At 33.9% G+C, this 22,001-nt stretch overlaps 1 protein-coding gene across 1 annotated transcript; it reads right to left on the reverse strand.

The window, feature by feature from the left end:
• Positions 1 to 15,930: 15,930 nt before the first annotated feature.
• On the reverse strand, positions 15,931 to 17,859 carry LOC113500598 (lipase 3-like). Its single transcript, XM_026881452.1, has one exon. It carries the CDS (start codon positions 17,770 to 17,772, stop codon positions 16,531 to 16,533), a length of 1,242 nt encoding a protein of 413 aa, XP_026737253.1. The 5' UTR covers positions 17,773 to 17,859; the 3' UTR covers positions 15,931 to 16,530.
• Between the last annotated feature and the right edge of the window lie 4,142 nt (positions 17,860 to 22,001).

Genomic DNA, 22,001 nt, shown 5'->3' on the forward strand with positions numbered 1-22,001 from the left:
AAGGTTTTTTTCGTGCTATCATCGGACTGGCTTCCAACAAACATTGTTGATCACAACCACACCGCTCGAAACTTCACAAACTCACTCGCGCTTTAAACAAGACTTTTTTTTTTTAATTTCCGCAAAACCTTCACAAAAAATCACGATATCTCTTGATCATTTTGTATACAATTTCCTGCGTATTTTCTAGTTAAAGTGACAAAAAAAGATTGAGAATTCAGTCATCCCTACTTGAAAGGTTTCAAAGCGATCTCAATAATAAAGGTGCATGCAGACTCATCGGGAGTTGGGGCGTTAATAATTCATGAACATGCTTAGCGCTCCTCTCGTCACACCACACTTAACCTGGCGATCGCTTACACGCCCTTTATGTTGAGTTCACGAAAAATTCTTTTTAATTCCCGTATGGTTTTTCGTAGACGAATTCGAGTCTGTTTTTTTTAGTTGATATGAATGTTTATTGCACTGCCAGTAGGTATTTGAATTTGGTAGTAAATATTGTTGGAGTTCATTTTTAAAGATATATTTGGCAAATTGTATACTTTATATGTCAAGTAGTATAGTGCTTGATTGCGTAAATAAAAGCGACACTTAACACAAAAAGTAATCACGATTTTGTTGAGTATGCATTTGTTCCAATCGAAACAAAAACATCTGTGAATTTCAAAACATAACAAATGCATCGCATTTATTTCCTGTATCACATCAAGGTTCAGACTAATGGCTTCCATTCGTGCAAAAGTGCCGTTACAACCGTTTGAATATCGAACTAATATCTTCCTATACAGTGAAGGTCAGTACTAAATTCAAAATGTCACAGATACAAACAAGTTTTTGCTTTATGCAATACGTTTGAATAGCACCACAGATTGTTGATAAATGCCGCATTCCGAATTCAAATTTATTTATTTTTTATTTCCTACTTGATAAAATGAGACTGTCTACAGTGGTTTTATGTAAATGAAAAGAATTTATGTTTATTTTAAAACAAAGATAAGTTTTTAATAATGTTCATCGGAATTAGTTGGAAATGTTTGTTTTTTATTATTGGGACATAGGTGTGAAGGGCGACCGTTAATTAAACGATAAATCTTTTGAAAAGTATGCAGATGTATTCAAGATTCAGCCCTAACCTCTGTCTGTACGTACCAAATACGTCCATCTAAATACATCTCGGTTCAATTGTTTTGTCACATGCAAATCTTCTTATCAATCGGATACGTTTAACTTAAGTACGTATTTACTGACTACTTAATTACTTATTGACCGTTTTGTTCCCAAATGAATTTTAAGTCACTTTAGAAAAAAAAAGCAACATCAACTACCATCATGTGCTCGAACAGCTAATGAAAAAAAAGCTAAATAAAACTATCTGAGTATTAGTAAGATCAATTGAGAAGAGACTGATTAATAAAGACAATCCTAATTAAGATCCTGATAAATCCAAAATTTAACTATCCTACAAGTATAATAATATTTTGGACCCATCACTGAATCGCGTCGTAGTTTTGCCATATAGAGCGGTTATCCGACAGGTGAAAAGCTTTTAAAACAATTAGTTGTGTTGTCCGATAAAGGTCCAAAAGCACTCAATATAATTAACGCGGATCCGCAACAAAGTATCAATCATAAACATGTCGAACTGATATTAATATCTTGTCAATACACAGAGGATTACGTTAAAAGTCATAATCTTGACTTGCTTTATACAAACGAGCTTTTCTCGGTAAAATAATTGAGCTTGATAGTGGGCAATTAAAACCTTCTTGGAGTAAAAATAAAAGATATTTTTTTAAATACTTATTTTTTTAATTTATTTTTCGATCACCAAGTAAAACCAGACCATGTTTTGAGATCTTTAAAAAGTCATAATTCGCAGAAAAACGATAATCATCTTGATTTAATTTAATATTATTATGTAAAATAAACTTAAAAATTTAGGTTATTTTTTTTTTATTATTGAAGCTGGCTGTACCATCAATGTTCGGCTCATGTCATGTGGGTTGAAAAAAAAAACAAATCGTATAGGTATTCACAAACGCCGGATTCAGTAGGTCGATCAAATATTTGTTCCCTAAATCAAATACAATCGGTTTGGAGTTAAAAAAGCTTGTCGAAACCAATTCAATTGTTTATTCTGAACTGGCTACTTCAGTGAGTGTGATCAACAGCCATCTAACAGTTGTTTACGTCAAAATTAAGTTATTAGTGTTGTGTTGAATTATATTATCGATATAAATGAAATGAGCTGACTGATCGCTTTTATATGAACGAGTTTAGGTGTCCGTTAAAATATTTTCAAGGTAAAAATAACGCAAGTATACACTTAATATAATGCTATTTTTATCGTTGTTTGAATTGTCTAAAGGCATTACATAGTAGAAAAACTATTACTTGAAAATAAAAGATCGATTTTAATAATCCCGCGTAGGTACACACGCTCAACAACCCTTGCAAATCTTATTCAAAATCAAATCGCCCGCAAATATCTCACATATCATTTGAAAATAACACTTGAGTGGATAGTGGCAATAGATAAAGCAACGTTTCGAAACATATTAACCTAAATGATTTACTCCACTAAACACAACCCGCCGAGCGCCGGCGAGTTTTATTTCTACCCACACTTTGATCTGAGCCAGCCCTGTGAAAGGGTTAATTAAGTGAAACATTCTCACGGGCCACGGACCGAGTGATCGTGTTAGACAAATTAGAACGTATTATTGAGCAAAGAACCCATTTATAATTCAACAAATATAACTATGCTGGACATTTTTCATTTATAAACCCTTAACGTAAAGCTTTATGAAACAGAATCCAATGATATCGACTTGAAGTGCTTGTTTATGTTCCCCATATGTAAGGGTTGGTCTGATTATTAATAGCATATTGGTTTCCATCAGTAAACTATGTTACACACGGTACCTGCATATAACAACAAAGATATGTTCGCATAAATTATTTGCTGGAATGGCTTTGAATTCTACTGACGGACCCGAATACGACTGTGTTTATTTAACTAAGTCCTGATGGATATTAATAATTTTAGTTTAGAAATAATTTATAGAAAGAGAATTCATAGATTTGTTTACACAAGGTCTAGGCTAAATTCTAACGTAGGCAAAACACCAATGTGAATTTTTATAAGTACTTTCTAATTCTAATATTCCAAAATGCCTCTGGCAAACGGTGAAAGAAAACATCGTGAGGAAACCTGAATTAGAAACAATCTGAATCTGAAACCGCCAACCCGTAGCTGGCTAGCGTGGTGATCAGCGCTCAAACCTTCAGTATAGGGGAACATTTCTGGGCCCAGCTGTAAGGTATATATACTGGTATAGTTAATATTAGGTATGGTATTAAATTATGAGTCAGAAAAAAAAATGATTTGTAACTATTACTTTAAAACATCAATGAGATCACAAAAATCGAACATATTTATACTAACTAACTCGTCCTCTATAACATAAAATTTGAAAAAATACTTTCCTAATCTGTACCACGTAACAAATAGTTTTTAATGGAACGCTTCCAGCAGTACTAGATGAAGTAAAATGCTTTCAGCTGCTAAAGAGGAGGCTGCGGTACACCTACCATTTTAAATTTACCATCAATTTATTAGCAACGTGTTTTAAAATAAAAAGCGAAAATAAGGCGAAAATAAATAAATGAAATCGACGTCATTTGTTTTTACAAGTATGTTTATAGTCGTTACGTTTATGACTTTTGGTGGAGAGAGATTCGTGACTAAGGGGTGTGAAGTTTAGGGAGTCAAAATCATTACGTGCATTGATAATTAAATATTACTATTTGCCGACTCTCAAAAAAGGAGGTTACTATTCGACCGTATAGATGCTTCTTTTTTATGTTTGTCAGTGCTTTACTTCCTCGCTTATGAACCGGTTATGGTTCCGCACTCAAAAAGTAAAAAGTTAACCGATATAAAAAAAATGGGAAAATTCTTAAAAGCGAAAAATAAACTGAATGAGTCATGGTCATATCAACTAAAACAGCTTAAGTCAGAAAGACACGGAACCCTCAGTGTGGCGATTAAGACTCGCACTTCACCCGGTATTTCTACCGTAAGATAGAATATGCAAAAGTGATACTTCTCAAGCTGATATTATAAAAAGCTTCAAGTTTCAAGCTTCAATACAGAGGTTTATAACTTACACTTGCAAAGTTTACCTAACAAACCTAAGGTGAGTCGAGTACAGCCAAACTCAAAGCTTTGAGTTCAACTGTTTAATTATACTAAAGTGATAAATATACACTTAACTACAATATTGGCGTAGCTAATAGCCTCAAGTCATGAACAATATAATGTTGATTAGTTTATAGTACAGATAGTCCAACTCATCTGTGCGCGCGTTTCTATGTGTGCGTGCGATTAACAGCGACTACTTGCTATTGCAGCTGTGTTATCACACGACGTCACTGTAAATAACAGCGTTTACCCACACATTGCGACGTGGGCAAACATGAGTTGTACTATCTGTATCTACCTTGTGTCGATCCTGTCGACGGATTGCGTACCCTGTAGACGTCCTATTATACATGAGAGATAATCTCAAGACGTATAATAACTATCGCAGGAATAATGACGGGCTGATCTGAGCAGCCTGCCACTTTGAGGCTTTACATTGTATTGTCAGGTTCTAAGCTGAGATGGAATATTTGCATGGATGAACAGTGTTTAATTTAATATGATGTATAATACGCTTAAATAGACTCAGTGTTTTTGGATAAATATATGCTTCTGTTGATGAAAATTACAACTTTTTCCAAAATTGCAAATCAATTCTCAATCTGATTACACGGTTAGATAAGTGGTAACGGTCACTACGCAAAATCTTCTTTTCGAGATGTGTTTTAGGTTCGATCTCCGCGTAGGACAAGCATTTGTGTGATCCACGAGAGAATGCTTTAAATCCTGGTATCTTTGGACATGTGATTTGAAAACTTTTTAACCCACGTGACTCAAGGATTGAATTCATAAATAATAATTGCAAATTACATAATATTTCCGAGGTCTGTATATACACAAATTCAGCCTTAAAAAGCAATGTTTTATTAGTTACTTATTGTCGGTATGTGTTATAATCTATCAACGAAGGCAAGTGCAATAAACAGCAGGATTTCGTTTTAGATTAAAACCAGGACCACTGTCGTCAAATGTAAACTTAAGTCGAGAAAAATACAAGCACCGGAGTATGAAATCATTCCTCTTTTAAAAGCATAGATTAAACAAGTCCGAAACCCTTCTCATTTATCGTCAACTGTCAAGTGAACCAACATTTTTATTTTTAAAACGACCCAAGGTTTTAACTTAGTCGCCAGGATTTTATAGCCGTTCCTTTTTTAAAAAGATGCAGCTAAATCAAACAGTCTTCGCAAAGGCAACTCGTATTTGAGTGCTGCAAAATTTAGTTAATTACGAACGTAACGGACAGTCTCTTTGGACACCGACGATGTAATAACAAAGACTTTGACAAATATAAAGCATGAAACGGAACGGCTATGTTTAAACGGCTTTTTTTAAGTTTTTTTTTTAATACGTTTCTTTTTCTGCAGACCTTGTTTTAATGTTATAACCAATCATTATAACTATCACAAATAAATTACAATTTCAATCTTTACTGTATATCTAAACGTACTTTCAAAATAACACACTATAACTTGTGTATCTAAAGGTAATCGTAAAAGTACCTAAAGGTACTTTTACGATTGTAAAGAATTTTAAAAGTATTACTACGAAATTTAAGATTGTTTTTGAAGAAGAAACAGCAACAAACAAGAGCCAAAACAAATTGCAAAATTGTTGCACTTAAATACGCGTAAATTCATAATTTCCTCTTCAAATCAATTTCATGCACTTTAGAAACTTCCCTTATTGAAAGCACTCAGGAAATCATATTTACCTACCTAGATACCTTATTAGCAATGTTAGTCTACCTTCTGCCTTTATAAAGCCTATATGGGTTCCCGTTTACGTACTAATCAAATTTCCTATGGAAGTCTGTAAGGCAAAGGACAGGATGCGTTCGTACTGCCTACATGTCCTCTGAAAAACATATTACCTGATCACAGGCGAGAGAAAACTATCTGTAAAATCTAAGTGATAGACAAAGTGAGATAAAATGATAGATTAAAGACATAAGGAAATCAACCTTTATATCAAAAACCTCTTTAACGAAGTTCTATGTAATAAACACATATTTTATTTTCAAGATACTTTCTGATGGCTCTAAAATAACTTCAGGTTCTAATAAAATATTTACACAACATTTTCTATAAAGAACACCGCGGTCGGAGTTATTTCTGTACCGTCCCACAAGAAGTCTTGTATCGGATTGTCGTTTATTTGAAGCGAAATCCCTCGAACTTTGTACAGGTGTCATATTCCATTAAAACACGTAGCCACAACATTCTGAAGCCCTACTACTGAATCTCAAACTTGGAGTATGGCTTTTGCGGAAAGAGATGCTGCTCTACGCCGTATAATACGCCATCTTGTACCTCTCTTTCTACAACTGCGACACTACCGGTGTATTGGTAGTAGACCCCTGATCTTATTCTGAACTTATTTTTAGTATTATTGTAGCAGGAACAAAGTTAGGATAGATTTGCTTTTAAGTTAATGAGAGATATGCGGAAAGTTACGAGAAAGTTTTATACTGTTTTAAGTTATAGTGTGTTATTTTGAAAGTACGTTTAGATATACAGTAAAGATTGAAATTGTAATTTATTTGTGATAGTTATAATGATTGGTTATAACATTAAAACAAGGTCTGCAGTAGAAGAGAATAATCGATACTAAAAAGAAGAACCTACTTACAATAGCATCAACGATTTGTAAGCAAAACAATAGGAAACTTCGGCATTCTAAGTTTAAACAAAGCCTCGAAACGAAGAAACAAAAAAAGAACGCAAATGTGATACGAAAATCGTTTTTATGAAAATTTTGAATGAAATTCAATTAAAAACTGTGGTGTGTAGCGGACGTCGTTCGCTTTTTGAACGTTTTCTATTTACCGAGTTCATTCTTTTGTTCGTTGTGGAATTTGACAGTTCAATTTTAGAGAGAGGTCGGATTATCGTAAAAGCGGGTACCTTCAGGTACGTACCGACGACAACACAAAAAACACCGTAAACGTAAGAGGGTAAGATTACGTTACTTTATTATTATGAATAAGATATGACAACAACTGCGGGAAGAGGTTTTACTTTGCAAGTAACTTTAAGCTTTCGGTTCAAGGTAAGTTCACTACAACTTACTGGACTACTAGAAGTATTAGATAAGTACCTTCTCTGAGTTCAAAAGTTTTGGCGACGAGCTTTATGTAAGCGCGTTTGCTTACAAAAAGTTAGCCTAGAAATCCAGCCAGCAAGCAATAGGCTGCGCAAACACGATGGATAATCCGTTCGCTACATCACGGCACACACAGTTAAATTACACAAAACAAACATACGTGCAGTAAAATCAATTTCAAAACCGAAAAACCCGCGGCAGCTCACCGCCGCGCTCGGACACGTTTCACAAACGCAGAAGCCATGCTTCTATTTCGATTACTGAAATATTGGAAATAAAATATAACCGCTATCGTGTTTCCACGCGACAGGCGGAAATAAAGCTTGCCGACAAATCGACACGGCAGTCGCATCGCGGTGGAAGCAACGTGACGTCACACGCCCAAACACTGACGAAATTGTATAACTCCGATCCTGGATAAACCACAATGCAAATAAGCGCAGAAGGATCATTGGACCATAATAACATTAAGCGGCCTTTTTTTTCTATAGTAAATCACAGTCTTAGTTATTTATTTGAAAAAAGACGAATTCACACTATAAATAATGAGCATGATTTATTTGACATAGATATTCCGTTACTTCTCATAATTATAGTGTCAATAAATCTGACAAGTATGTACAAATGGAATTCATTCACACATAATGTAATTCAAAGTAACTTAGTCACTTAGTAAGACAAATTATTCTCATCATATTAATACTGACGTTATTTTTACTTGGATACTTTTATGAGATTTTTTAGTCTTCCAACAGAACCACGACAGTCGATACCTTGTTAATAAAAATCGGATATTTATTCAATAATTCATTTCACTTTCGGTTATAACCGAAGTTCACCTTCTGGCACAAGAACAACATAGCGTAGCTGTTTTCCATTTTTTTAGCTCATGTGATCTGACGTCTTTACTTGTCTTTTGACAGTTTTGACAGATGTCACGCTCCTGTCAGTTTGAAGCGAACTGGCTCACATTACATGGTCCTTATTCTTTTGTTTGTTGTCGCGTGCGGTTATTATCGCGTGACATATGCATTAAGTTTTCTGTGTTTCCTATTTTATACACCGCCTCTGTCCGTTTCATAATGAACTATTGTACAAAGTATCATGTTGCCATCTCTTTGAACATTTGTTTTATGAAATTGACGCAGCCCCGTATAATGCCTATAATATCCGTTTATTAAAATGAAGCCGCGAATCTGTTTACCTTAATAAGGCGACCTTATATTATAGAACCGCTCTTATTTTTAACCTTCACCTTTTTTTCGTTAAATATGAGAAAAACTAAGTGAGCAAGAGGAAAATTTAATGGAGGTCACTGAGTACCTAATATGGATAACAGTTACTATAAAATAGGAGATTGCAGTATTTTATTTGACTTTTGCTACAGATGAATATCAAATGTCAAATGTTAATATTAAAAGGAAATAATCAAATTTTCTAACTTCCGACCAAATGATTTACAATGGCGTTCGGTTGAATGAGGGTTAGCTGCGAGACCTACTTATAATAATCAAGTGTTATAGCTTGGCACTATGGCTGTGATCTTCCCGATATGCGATAGTTACTCAAAAGAGTTGAGCTTGCCAAGTAGCCTTGGAAAGTGTCAGGCTCATCCCACCTTCTCCAGTTATTTCCACATCCCTGACCACCAATTCATTTGATTTGTGATGACTCTACTAAAAGTGTTGTTTAAATAGACACTATTCATATTTTAAATATCGCTTCTGTGAAAAAACTCAGTCCTCTTTCAGTATTAAAAGACTGAAGGATAATATTATAACACAACAAAACAGCAACAAGTTTCCTATCTAAATTGTTTAATTGATATCAATACGGTCGATTTTCCAATTAAATAACAGGTTTCGTTTTACATAGTATCTACCTTTATAATGAGTTTCTGGGTACACATACTTGTATGTACCTACCTACATATACTTATCAAAATTCTTTGAAACTGTTTACCGTAGCTCTTTTTTATTCAGGTAATTTTATTATTTACTTGTGACATTACCTAGTGTATTTTTGTTTTTCCATTTCAATTATTTGAAATACCTATTACGGTGTACCTGCTACCGGTTAATGTTGTTGTTATTCTATCACTAGCGAAATTTGTGAAAGTAGGGTTTTTCTTCTTGTCTTTTAAAATCCTGCTGCTTATTTCTGAAGGTAAGTGTTACGCAATTACAGAACTGTTCACACCCTAAATACTCAAGCTATTCAGTACATCATTGAATAGGAGACTTCAAACTCTAAATCCATTAATATTCTGTACGTGTATCATATTATAACCCTTCTCTAAATAATTATCTGTGCAACATAAAACATCTGTACGAGCGACTGGCGACCCTTTGTACTACGCGCCAATTGGCCCGTCCCTAACCCATTAACGCTCTTCTACGCTAAGTTGCCTTGTGATGTGTTCACAGATGAATGACCGTCAGTTTTGAAGTTCGAACACACCTAGCTCTGTCGGTAATTGGTACACTATTGGTGATTTACCGACAGTGCCTGATGTGTTGGTTGTTGTGCCTATTCCGAGTGTCATTACTGAAGTTATTGTAATAATTATCTTAGGATCTAGTTGCTTTTACATCGCATGGTAAAACGGAAACTTAAAATGGAGATAGTATGATGTTATGTTTCCATTTAGCCACGTGATTTTGAGCTGTCAGTTCATTGCATTTAAGCTCCTTTAGTTTGAGAGAGATACTATCGGTAACTTGTCTATATGCTCCGAATTAATTATGAACTACCCACACTTTGGACCGACAAGTCACAGCTTATTTTGTTTGTATTAAGTCAATTCTAGCTCCACTGTGGTTGCTGTTGTTGACATGATATTGACCGCGGAAATAATCATGAAGCATATCATAGGTAACATGGAAATGAGCACTAAATTATTTGTGGCTTAACATAATAGCATTTTGATACTACATATTAAAATGGTTGCTTGAATGACAAAACAAATATATAATATACCAATATGCATGACTCGCCGGGTCCAGTGGTATAATAAGCGTATTATAAGAGATGTAGCCAATGTGTTAAAATCTAGCTCATCAGCTAACTTCCTATCAAAACTCTGCAAAAGATATGACTCTTTCGTATGGGCTTAAAACAGTATTAAATCGGTCATATGCGAGCCCTAAAGATCATCATGATCATCATCATCTCAGCCTATAGCTGTTCACTGCTGGACATATAGCTATCCATAAGTTCTCTAGCGCGACCGGTTCATTGCCACCTGCATCCAACGAGACCCAGCGGCTTTCAAAAGGTCGTTGGTAAATATGGCAGGTGGCCGTCTGTGCTTTAGCCCTAAATATGCGATTAATTTTCAGACTCCATTTATACTCATTCAGAACGAAATAATAGAAAAATCCATGCATAATATGACATGACATACAAAATTTAGCGTTTATACTACACAAGATTTCTTTGAACACCATAGTAATATCAGTGTTCCCATTAACAACACAAGGATTATAACTACAAATAACGTTCTCTATCCCCAGTATCCCCTCATGAACTCTTCACGCAGAAATGATCTGTAAAACTGGAACCCCACAGCCCTATACTAATCCTACACCGGTTCTAACAAAACATTATTACATGTAGGATTGTAGAGCGCTTCATTGTCTAAATACAGGGATAATAGTTGTCAACCAGTTGACCGAAAGGTTCAAACAATGTTCAACATGAATATAATAGGCAAATATTCAGGTTTTAATGCTAATAATTGTTGGAGACCAGTTTGGAATACGCATGGTCCGCTGAAGCAGTTTAAGCACCTGATATTATGTCTATTAGGCTAACTGCTTAAATATATAAAAAAAGGTAGGGGGTTCTTAAAAAAAACACAAAATATAAGTATTATCTGAATGTAGAGTCGTTCTGACTAGCTACGGATCCTTAAAACATGCAAGTTGCCAAAATTTTAAGTAGCTCTTCTTTTTACATTTATTTCAACAACTATTTTCAAGGTACTTAATACATTTTTTTGACCTAACATTAAAAAAAAAACATTTACTGCCTAAAAAGTATTTCACTTACTTACCTTATACTTAATATTATTACGTAGAGCTGAAGTGTTTTTTGTTCGGTTAAAGGCGCCAATATCTGGAACTAAGGGTCGATTGAAAAAAACAGTTTTAGATATTTCAGTGTGTTATAGTATTTATTGAGGAAGGGTTAAGGCTGACAGTTTTAGGTTTAGGCTATGTCCTCATGAAATAATTAATAAGAGCAGTAATGAAAATGTATGCCAAAAATCGGAGAGGAAACGAATAGCTAATTAATATTATAAGTGCATTAAGTTAGGTAACTTAGTTTTACCTTATTTCTTGACCATGGTTAAACTGTTTCACACGATATGGTTACGTGAGAAATTACCATAAACGGTCATGCGAGAAAGGAAAAATAAATGACAATGATGCAGATTACATTACAAAATGTTAGTCATCATATAATTGTTATTCATAATATTTCATAAAGATGTAATAATCTTGTTTCTCAAGGAAAATTCAGAGCGTGATTCAAGGCGATAATCTGCATTCAAGGTCAACGGCTTTAAACGTGAATTGTGACGTCACGGTTTTGCACGGAAGAGGAAATAGAGTACTTTTTGAATGTAATAACGAATTTTGGAATGCGGTAATATTTAGACCTGTTTAGGTATAGTGATCTTGGAACCTTTTGCTTTTGACGTTAGGTTTGATAGGAAGTCGTATAATATGTTTTTTTACTACTTACGTACTATAATTTGTTTTTTAAAATAAGTTACAAAGTAATTTATTGATTTCTTGAACTTACTGATATCTCCCTTATAATTACTTTTTAGTAGAGCGTTAATCAAATACAATTTATCGTAGATTGATTAGAATAATACCAAATAATACATTGAAGTGTTAATTTAAAGTTGACTAAGTGAAGAAAATAACGGATGGAATTCCAGTTGCATTTTTTTGCCCCGGTATCATGTAGCTATTTAGCTCCTCTTTAAAAAAAATACATTGACGTAATTCTTTTATTTATATTTTGAATATTGTCTATCTACTCCATTACTTTATGTATGCCTAGATTACTGAACCATGGCTAAATCGTAAAATATTTTACGACACAATTTAAAATACCAAAAATTCCATATCATTATAATGACTCTATAAACTTCAGCCTATACTAATTGTATGCCCGTTTAATCATGATTCGTAAATGAAGAGCTTGTTAACTGTCCCACGGCAGGTGTGTTCATTACCTAGACAAAGCAGAGTGTTTTTCACGATTAAATTGAGCGCGGAGAGGCAATTTGAAAGGGGCGTCTGGATGTGACACCGTTTCGACTGAGTTTGAGGTTGTTTTTTAACTTTTGTTCCCCAGTATATGTAGTCGTTGGTATATTTATCATACACTGCCTTTACAGTCGAGTTACAGTTCTATATTAGGGTATTTGTTTGAAAAAGTTAATTAGTCCGTGAGGACAATTTAAAAAAATATTGTACACTTTTTTTATTTGAAATACGAAGTTTAAAACGCATCAATGAGTGCGGAAATGTAAAATGTGAATGAAAGAAGAAGTAATAAGCTTTCGATGTTTATTTGCAAATCTATCTGATGGTCTTCTTACCTAGACTTTTTAGTCAGCACACTGAGTGTTTAAAAAAAACAACTTGTGTTTAGGTCACGTATCTCGGATCTGCCATTTTCATAAATTCGAACTATCAACGCTAATGACTGCTAAAATATAACTTGGCTAAGGGGGCATCCTTAGTATGTAACATCCTATAGTTTAACTATTTCACTGTTTTACCGAGTACAGGTGAACTGTAGACATTTCAATTATGTACCTACGCTACGGGTACACGCCGATATTTGTAAAATGTTTTTTTCGATGGAACCCATTCAATATTTGGCACACGTGAGCCAAACAAATGATCGTTGATAGACGTGTTGTTATTAAAAAGTTGCCTCGAATTTCTACACAACGTTTATTCCGGATAAAAATTGACATGTTTCTATTTTTTGCGGAATTCCTATTTTTGGTTGTTTCGAGCTTGTTTTAATTGAAGGGTATGTTAGAGCTGCGAAATATATTCGCAAAACAATGTACGCGAAGTGTATTATGTTTCAATTAGTAGGCGCCATATTATCGAAACTAAAATAGAGATTAGTGCTCACTTAGTTTCTAGAAATGTATGTATAATTATCTATCAAAGCTCTAGTATATAAACAATGTCGTCGAATATAATTATGTAAGTAAACAAATAAACCTGGAATAATAAATCAAATACTAAACCAACGAAACTATTTTTTTAATCATTTTCACATTAAATAAAAATCTTTAATACAAAGCAGCTTTTCCAGTGTTTTCTTATTGTCTGTTACTGGCAATAGAAACTTGATTCATACATAGAAAGGATTAAATAAAAAAATCATAAAATTCTTAAAAACTATAAATAGAAAAGGAATCAGAGAGTTTGAGGCTGTTAAAACAATAATATAGACGTTCACGCACCTCCTTAAACAATATATAAAATGTTTTATTATAACAATTAAGGTCCAATGTCAATTTGATGTGGACCCTCGTATAAGTAGGTACCTACTCATTAAAGTTTCATATTGATGGTACTTAACGCATGTACCAAAAAGAATACAATAAACAAACATTATGCAAATCAATATTACAATAATCAGTAAATATAATTTCCACTCCTATTAATAAAGCAAACCGTTACACTGTTAATGAACTTACAAATAATTTTGAACTAAATTAAAATATTTGAACACAACAGTTCACAACTACAATATAATGTAACATTCATTAATTATTTCCTAAAACCACGAACATTTCACTGTTTTGTCAGTTCGAGAGTAATCCGTTATTAAATAAAATGTTATATTTTATCATAGTTCAAACTTGAAGGCACCGTTTGATGACGGGTGAGGTCATTTACCAAATAATTCTATAATTCCCTTTGTATCCTGGAAATAGCTGTTGTGGTACCTAAGTGTCTAAGTCATCACGTCCTAGAATACCTGAGGTTCCGTCCATCTGCTTGCTCCCATTGAGTAGGAATTTTGACCCATGATCATAATTTCATACAATTATAGGTACCAACACAAAAAAAATCATAGTATTCCGAATAAATTAAATTTGCACTCATAATCATTTAACTCAAAACACAATTATATGATGCGAAAAATATTATAATACATCAACCAGCAATTTACGACAACATTTAATATTTAATTGTGCATCGAACATTATTGTGTGCGACAAACATTTGGGAGGTTAAAATTTCATGCTATAGAGGTCATGTGTTCATTGACCCACGTATAAACATGCATGGTCGATTGCAACTAAATTAAACCTTACGGTCGAAAACGCAGCCTGAAGCTGCATTTCTCATGAAATATTAACACAATTAACTTGGATGAACGAGTTTAGTCTATTGGCTATTTGCGATGGTATTAGTTAATATAGTCTATTTGTTAGTGTGTAATTAAGTTTGAGTCGTAGACAAATCAAGATTCAAATGAGGATTGTCAAAACATAATTGTAGCTAGTGTTTCATTCACGTACAACAGGTACATGATTTTTTTGTGTAATTAAAATTGGCACAATACTCTTCAGTTCGTATAAAACACTTAGTTATATATTTTTTTACTGAAGCATTTTATACACTTTACGAGATGGATGGTTACGAATCTCATTGAAAAGATACGGTATCGTGAATAATTAAAAATAACTTGTTCCTTACTTAAACTACTTGCATTAGGTACAATAAGTACGGATGTTTTACTATTCCAAATAATATTTATTTGTGAAATGTTTCAAAAAAGCTCAATGATTGAAAACCCGTTCGACCCCCGGTTTCGTCCCCTAAGTATATTCAACCCCATCAAAGTACCCTTTGGTCTCACGGAAAACCAAACGTATTTATTTTATTTTACAATATTCGTAACGAGGTTTTAGCAGGGCGGTAGCTCTGAATATATCACCCCTATTTCTATGTGATTTAACGAATAAGTAAATCGATTTTTCTCAGTTCTTAATTGAAATTCGAATTCTGTTCGGAATGGAATACATGTCGTTGCGTATGACTCGAGGAAGTTACAAAAACTAACGCTATCATCAATATGCGTTATATTTTGGCTTGTCTAATAATATCTTAAACTTACGATTATTCTGTTATTCTAATAAAACCTCGTTTCTGATTGTGCTGTAGTCTTGTTGTAATATTGTAGTTTTCTTATTTGTTTTCGTATTTACATTTTTCGGACCTAATACAGCACCTTTGGAACACAGAATAGAGTCAAATATAAGTTTGCAAACATTTTCATCTTCAGCTTTATTTGCAGAGATGGGCAGATAACCTTTCTAATTCTAATAAAATTATTATTGTATTAAGACTCTTTCAAGAGTCTTAATACAATAATAATTTTATTACATTTTTTTGTACTTAAATATCTATTCTAACATCACAAACTTAGCATTCTACGTACAGGTCTCTGTAGCAACTAGGAAACACATGAAATATACAAATTATAATTATGTAAATTACTGAATATAATTACAATTACACATAATATTATTTCTAATTATTCATACCACTAACATCCGTTGTGACGCGATGTCCACACTAAAGTTGGAGTATTCATGGTCCTTGACTGTTTGACAACCGTAATCATTGGTGTTTAGGGCCCATCTATTATTACTTCTAATAGACGTTTGAAAACGGTTGTACTGTTGCGAAATGGAGATCATTTATTTCAAAATTTGACTCCTTACTTCGATTTCAAAATACGATAAGAAGAAGATATGATTTTTTGGAAACAATCATCATACGAAATCTTCCGTACAGTGTTTAATGAAGTCTATTAGAGGGTTTATCAAATTCTTGTAAGCGTCTTACCGGACTGACATAGGCATAATATATAATGTCCTAAGTAAGGTACAACTTTCCATGATTATTATATTTGGTATAACCATTGAACATTTGTAAAAGCAAAAACAAGAATCAAAATCAAAATTAACTAAAGTCTGCATAGAATAATTGCCTTATACGATATTTACAACTTACAACTGTTCCTATATTTTTTATAGCCTGCTCGCTCCCTTAAAGTATCGAACAATATTGCACTTTTGAACTTACAACTATAATATCACTATAATGTTCACAATTCAAACAGCATTCTCACAAAACTTATCTTATATTTCCTCATCCATTTACAAGAATCTTTGAGAACCTTTCTTCAGTAATGATCCCTATGACATCATTATTGACTAGTTCATTCACTCGGGAACCGTAAACAAACTCCAAATGCGTGAAATCTAAGGATTTATTGAACATCCGATATCGAACTACATTGGGCAGTCCCTTCAATAGGTTATCAACATCTTGAGGAGTACTAAACCAGTCGGATTCACTACAAAACAACGACAGTGGAGCCGTGATCTTGGATAAATCGTAAGAAGGAGGTTGCATTGATGAATACAACGCTTGATTCCTTTTAGAACGATAGTCAAATCTTTGGAATCGCCCACTAATGTAACTTTGAAAATAATGCACAAAGGTCTTCGTCGAAACCCCAGCTGGTATATGACTAGCTACGACTGGAAGCCTCTCTGGATACAAATTACTTATATTCCTTATCCCATAACTTATATAATATTCTAACTTACACAAAATATTTTCGGGCACATCTTCGCGACACACTTTTGCGTGATATAAGTTACTCAGTACATTGTTCGGGTACAGCTCATAAACTCCTATTTGATCGAAAAATGTGGCGAGTGTGTCTAAATTTTGAGCAAGAATGTCTATAAACGGATACTGTATATTGGTGATCCACGCTATCGGTGCTAACAAGATTGCGTGCTCGATCTTCGCGTTGTACTCTGGTTTCATGCTACACATAACAAAAAATATTGCCGTTCCCTGCGAGAACCCCACGTAAGACAGCGTCGGTTGAGACGTAGCTTTAAGTATATAATCAATCACCGCAGGCAAATCTTGAGTTCCCATCTCTTCATAGCTGAAATCCCAATACTCCTTTTCAGAGAGATTTTTGATGTGTCCTTTACTGTATTTATTTCCTCGCGCATTGAAAATCCAAACGTCGTATCCTAAATCGGATAACTGGAACGCAATCGACTTCGATGGTCCTAAGACGAGCCAAGAGTCGGAACTGTCGCCAATCCCATGAACTAGCAACACTGGAGGTCCTCGGTTAGGTATTCTGTACGAGTTTACTAAGTAACCGTCTTTTGTTATCACTGTATGTCGTTCAGGCTTGTATCCATACTTAGCGATAAGTTGTAAAGAGTTCAGGTAAATATCGGAGTTTCGATCACTGATATCTGTCGCACTATTCACTTTTATTTTTCTCCTGTTCTGTACGTATCCAAAACATAGGACGAAGATAACACACCGTATAACATTCGCGTCACCGATATACATCGTGATTGCGAAACGTCTCACTGTCGCAAAAACAAAAATTCATCTGAAGTTTAACGCACACACTAGCGTTATTTACTCGGCTGTTGTCAGTCAATGCCATGCTGCGAGCCAACAGCTACATGCTGGCAGGGAACTGGTAGCCGTAACCTCAGACAACGATCGACGGCCGGAGTTTGTCAGCCATCGATCGGAAGTAAACGGTTTGTTGATTCAACACTGTTTTCATTTGTTTTGGATATTGTCTTCGAAAATAGACCGTATGTGTGATTACAGGTATGAAAATTAGTAAATCACGATGCGAAACATTTTTATTTATCAATTCATTATATTAGAGGGGAGCTAAGTAAGCACAGGATCCTACCTTAATAATGTAATTCTCCAGGGTCATGATACAAATGGGATATCATTTTCAGTTGAGGATGGTCTCATATTTCGTATAGATTCAATCCTATCACGGCCATAATATGAATGACCGTAGTTTACGAGATTGTAATCCGCAAAGTGATTCAGAGAATCAAAAGACGTCATAATATATGCTGGTGATCACAATAAATCGATTCCTCAGTATAGGGGACCTTTAAAAATGGAAGCAGCTTGTGTGTAGTTACTAGATTTTGAGTAAAAAAGTTATCATGGCAAAAAAGTCCTGCATTGGAATTGATGCTATCCGTAAGTAATAGACAGGACTTCTATTATAAGAAAAGACAGAATTATTTTCCAAATAGCAATATTAATGTGGACCAGATTTGGACTGCTTACTTATGTAAACAAACATAATATTATCTTGTTTAAGAGACATTCCAAACATAACTTACGAAGGGCTCCTAATACTCTTAACCTTCACGTTTTAAATGATGAATTTATGTTAAAATATTCTATCAAGTTTTGGTAATATAGTAAATACTTTTATAACAAGATATAAACATCTTAGCCTTCGATCATATTACTATTAGTTCTCACAGTAGTGGCAAATACATTGAACTAACATGACTATTATAAAAAATCAATGGTAAAGGATTTGTAAGCAATGCTTGTTGAACAAGTATACAATATTGTAGGCTAAATATAATTATCAATGAATAAGTATGAATGGTGACGGGTTTTATAGGTAAGTTAAATTTAAAATTTCATAAAGCCATTGAAATTTTTGAGAACCAAAAAGTTTTGCTTAATGCTTTTTTTGGGATTATGTTAAATGGGTAAAAACGGAGTGATATGACAACAAATAATAAAAATTAAAGACATGCAACAGTTGATAGGGTCATAACTTTGATAGTTTGTTTTCGTTTAGCCTATTTGTACGGAACCATCGGTCGAGAGTCTGACTCTTGGTTGACAGTTTTTTATCTTTTCTGCATTATTTACAAATACATTTTTCATTTGCTTATTATATTTAAGATGGTCGTACGACAATCGACTGAAAGTCTAGTGACAGCGCAAACGCAGCCTTAAGATGCAGCTCCCACGTGAAAATATAAAATAGTTATACCTATCTATAGAACAATATGTAGGTAAAATACATCTACACATTTTGACGAATAAAGCCGTGAAGCAGTTATAAGCGCGGTAATAAAATTAAAATTAACAGCCGTTTAAAAGCACCAGGCGCCTAGCGGTTATAATACCGATTTCGGAGGACCACATTGGGTGATATGTATGTATGTGGTCCCACTATAAGGCCGACGCTGTTTAGATGTCGGGTTCCATACAACTGAATTGTGAAGAATTGCAGCGCATTGCACCGTCATCAAAACGCGGATGGCGTAGGTTTATCGTTTAGTCTGACAGTACGCGCTTCCTTTAATGATTACCGCGCCATAAAAAAAATCTCCTTGCGTTAGAAAAAACGATATTCGCTAAGTTATCCCAAAGCTAAACTACTCTTCCAAATTTAAGTTTAATGTTTTTAATTAAATAGATGATCTTGAATCCGAACACCAGAAGTGCAATAATTGTGCAAGAGAGGTACGTGTAATTCTCTGTCCCGTTTCTACAAATTCAATGTCCTTATTTTATAAGTCTTCGATAGGCTTTAGAAACAAAGCTTTTAAACAAAAGAATTGAATGCATTTATTTCTGGTTACAAATACTAATTTACATCGTCAGGAAATTAGCGTACGCTCCTAACTAGAGTATGTTTTTATTACTTTAATATACGGAAATTGAAATCAATATTAATTAATACAATTTTATTAAAACGGAAGGAAACCAAAAAATACACTTCCTTATGTGATCTACATGATACCAACCTCTTTCTGTAATCATACCTTACCTACTTTTGTTCAATGAAATTCCATAACTCTTTGTGTTAAGGCATAACCTAGAGACACGAGAAACTTTGTTAACAAAACCCGGTCAAGTGCAAGTCCTCCCGAAACTAAGGGTTCAGTACAAAATAAGGTTAGGAAAAAAATATTTGACAAACGGATGGACAGACTGTGGAGCCTTATACGGCGAACTAAAAATAGTTATTAAAAAAAATGAACTGGCCATGAAATTAATTACTTTAGTATGCATATTGTATGATTATTTCGGCCTACTGAATTTATTTGTAGTTATTTCTAAACAAGTTCTTAACATCAAATTAGTCCAATAAGTAAATTTCAGGACCTAAAAATACCATCGTAATCCAACGTCTTCTGAAACATGAACTGTTCAAAATTAAATATAGAAAATCAACAAACAGTAACGTGTTTAATTCGTTATTGTGCTTAAAATACTTGTAAAACGAAGGTCAAGTACCTCGACCTTCGCCTGTACAACGAACCCCATTAAACTCAACACATTACGTTACTTAATTACTGTAATCGCACTTTTTACTCACGTAGAGACATTTAGCAATACCCCAACAACCGATCGAATCTTATAGGAAATACTAAATTATACACACAAAACTGCACCTTGAAACTTGCTACTTAGAGTTGATTTTAGGCTCCAGTGATACTATGTGGTTGATTGAACAAACAAAAATGCTCTCTAATAGTTTGTTGCAGAGTTGTTTTTATTGTGTTATGTGGTTGTGGTTGACTGTACAAAGGTCAAGGTGATACCTTGTAACACTGGTCTAGTGGCTTAAAGATGATGAGGGCATTGATTTGAATGTTATCTAAACTTTTAGAGAGTTTGTGTTAATAACTCTTTAGTTGATGACAAGTGTTGTAACATTTGAATTATTTAATAGATACTTGTTGATTATTATTAACTGGCAAGCGTCTTTTCTATACAAACCTCCTTTGGTATTGAAAAAAAACGCGCTACAATACCGCAACACGAGATACACATTTTTACCACATTATGGAAATACATTACATAGGTACATTTTAAAGTACAAGAAAAACAGCTTGAAGTACTAGACTAACAGAAAAATAAAAAATAAAGTTATCAAAGTCCGTCGAAAAAAACCGAAAAAAAAAATCTCGAATAAATAATCCAGTCCTGCGCTCGCTAATAAATGTGAGATTATCCTTTAAGCAAATCGCTCTCTGAATACAAAGTGAGGAAATACTGCTTGATTTCAGATACCTCCCAAAACATACCTATACAAATACTCTAAGATTTATCGATACCATACCGGTTTCTAAAAAGGTAAGCGGTATAAAAAATAAAAATGACGTTTAAAAACATACTTTTAACATATTCAATAGGCATAATGCCTGGGTAGTCTGACTGCAAGGATAGCCGAGTGGTTTAGGTCACAATGCTAAACCAAATACAAGCAACGTGTAGCGGGTTCGATTAAGCGTTTGTGTTGTTCACGAATCCTTGTTCCGAGTCTGGATGTCTAGGACATGTAACTTGAAAGTAAGTAACTCCTAAATACGGGAGTCGTTAATAAAACTATATATAGATAAAAAAACCTCTCTAATTTTATTCATACAACTACTTAGGGGACTAACAAAACCAATAAAAAATACAAAAACTAATAAAACCAATTGTCAACGACCTATTCTGTATTTTTTTTTTTACATGGGAACCAATACAATCCAGCCTGTATACAATTCATCTTACGTCTCTTAACATCCGAAATTAAAATATTAATTAAAAAGAATAGAGTTCCCGGTTTCTGGTTTCAAAAAGACAACAAGTGCGAATTCTTAGTACCTACATTTTAAACTTTTTTCTGTTGTCAAAGAATTCCATTAATGTTCAACATGACCTCTTAGACTTTATTGCGTCTGCATTGAAAAGATGATCTCCTTTAGGGAAAAATCCTTTGAGCTTGTCTCCAA

This window comes from Trichoplusia ni, chromosome 14 (assembly GCF_003590095.1).
Source record: "Trichoplusia ni isolate ovarian cell line Hi5 chromosome 14, tn1, whole genome shotgun sequence".
In the NCBI taxonomy this organism is placed as follows: Eukaryota; Metazoa; Arthropoda; class Insecta; order Lepidoptera; family Noctuidae; genus Trichoplusia; species Trichoplusia ni.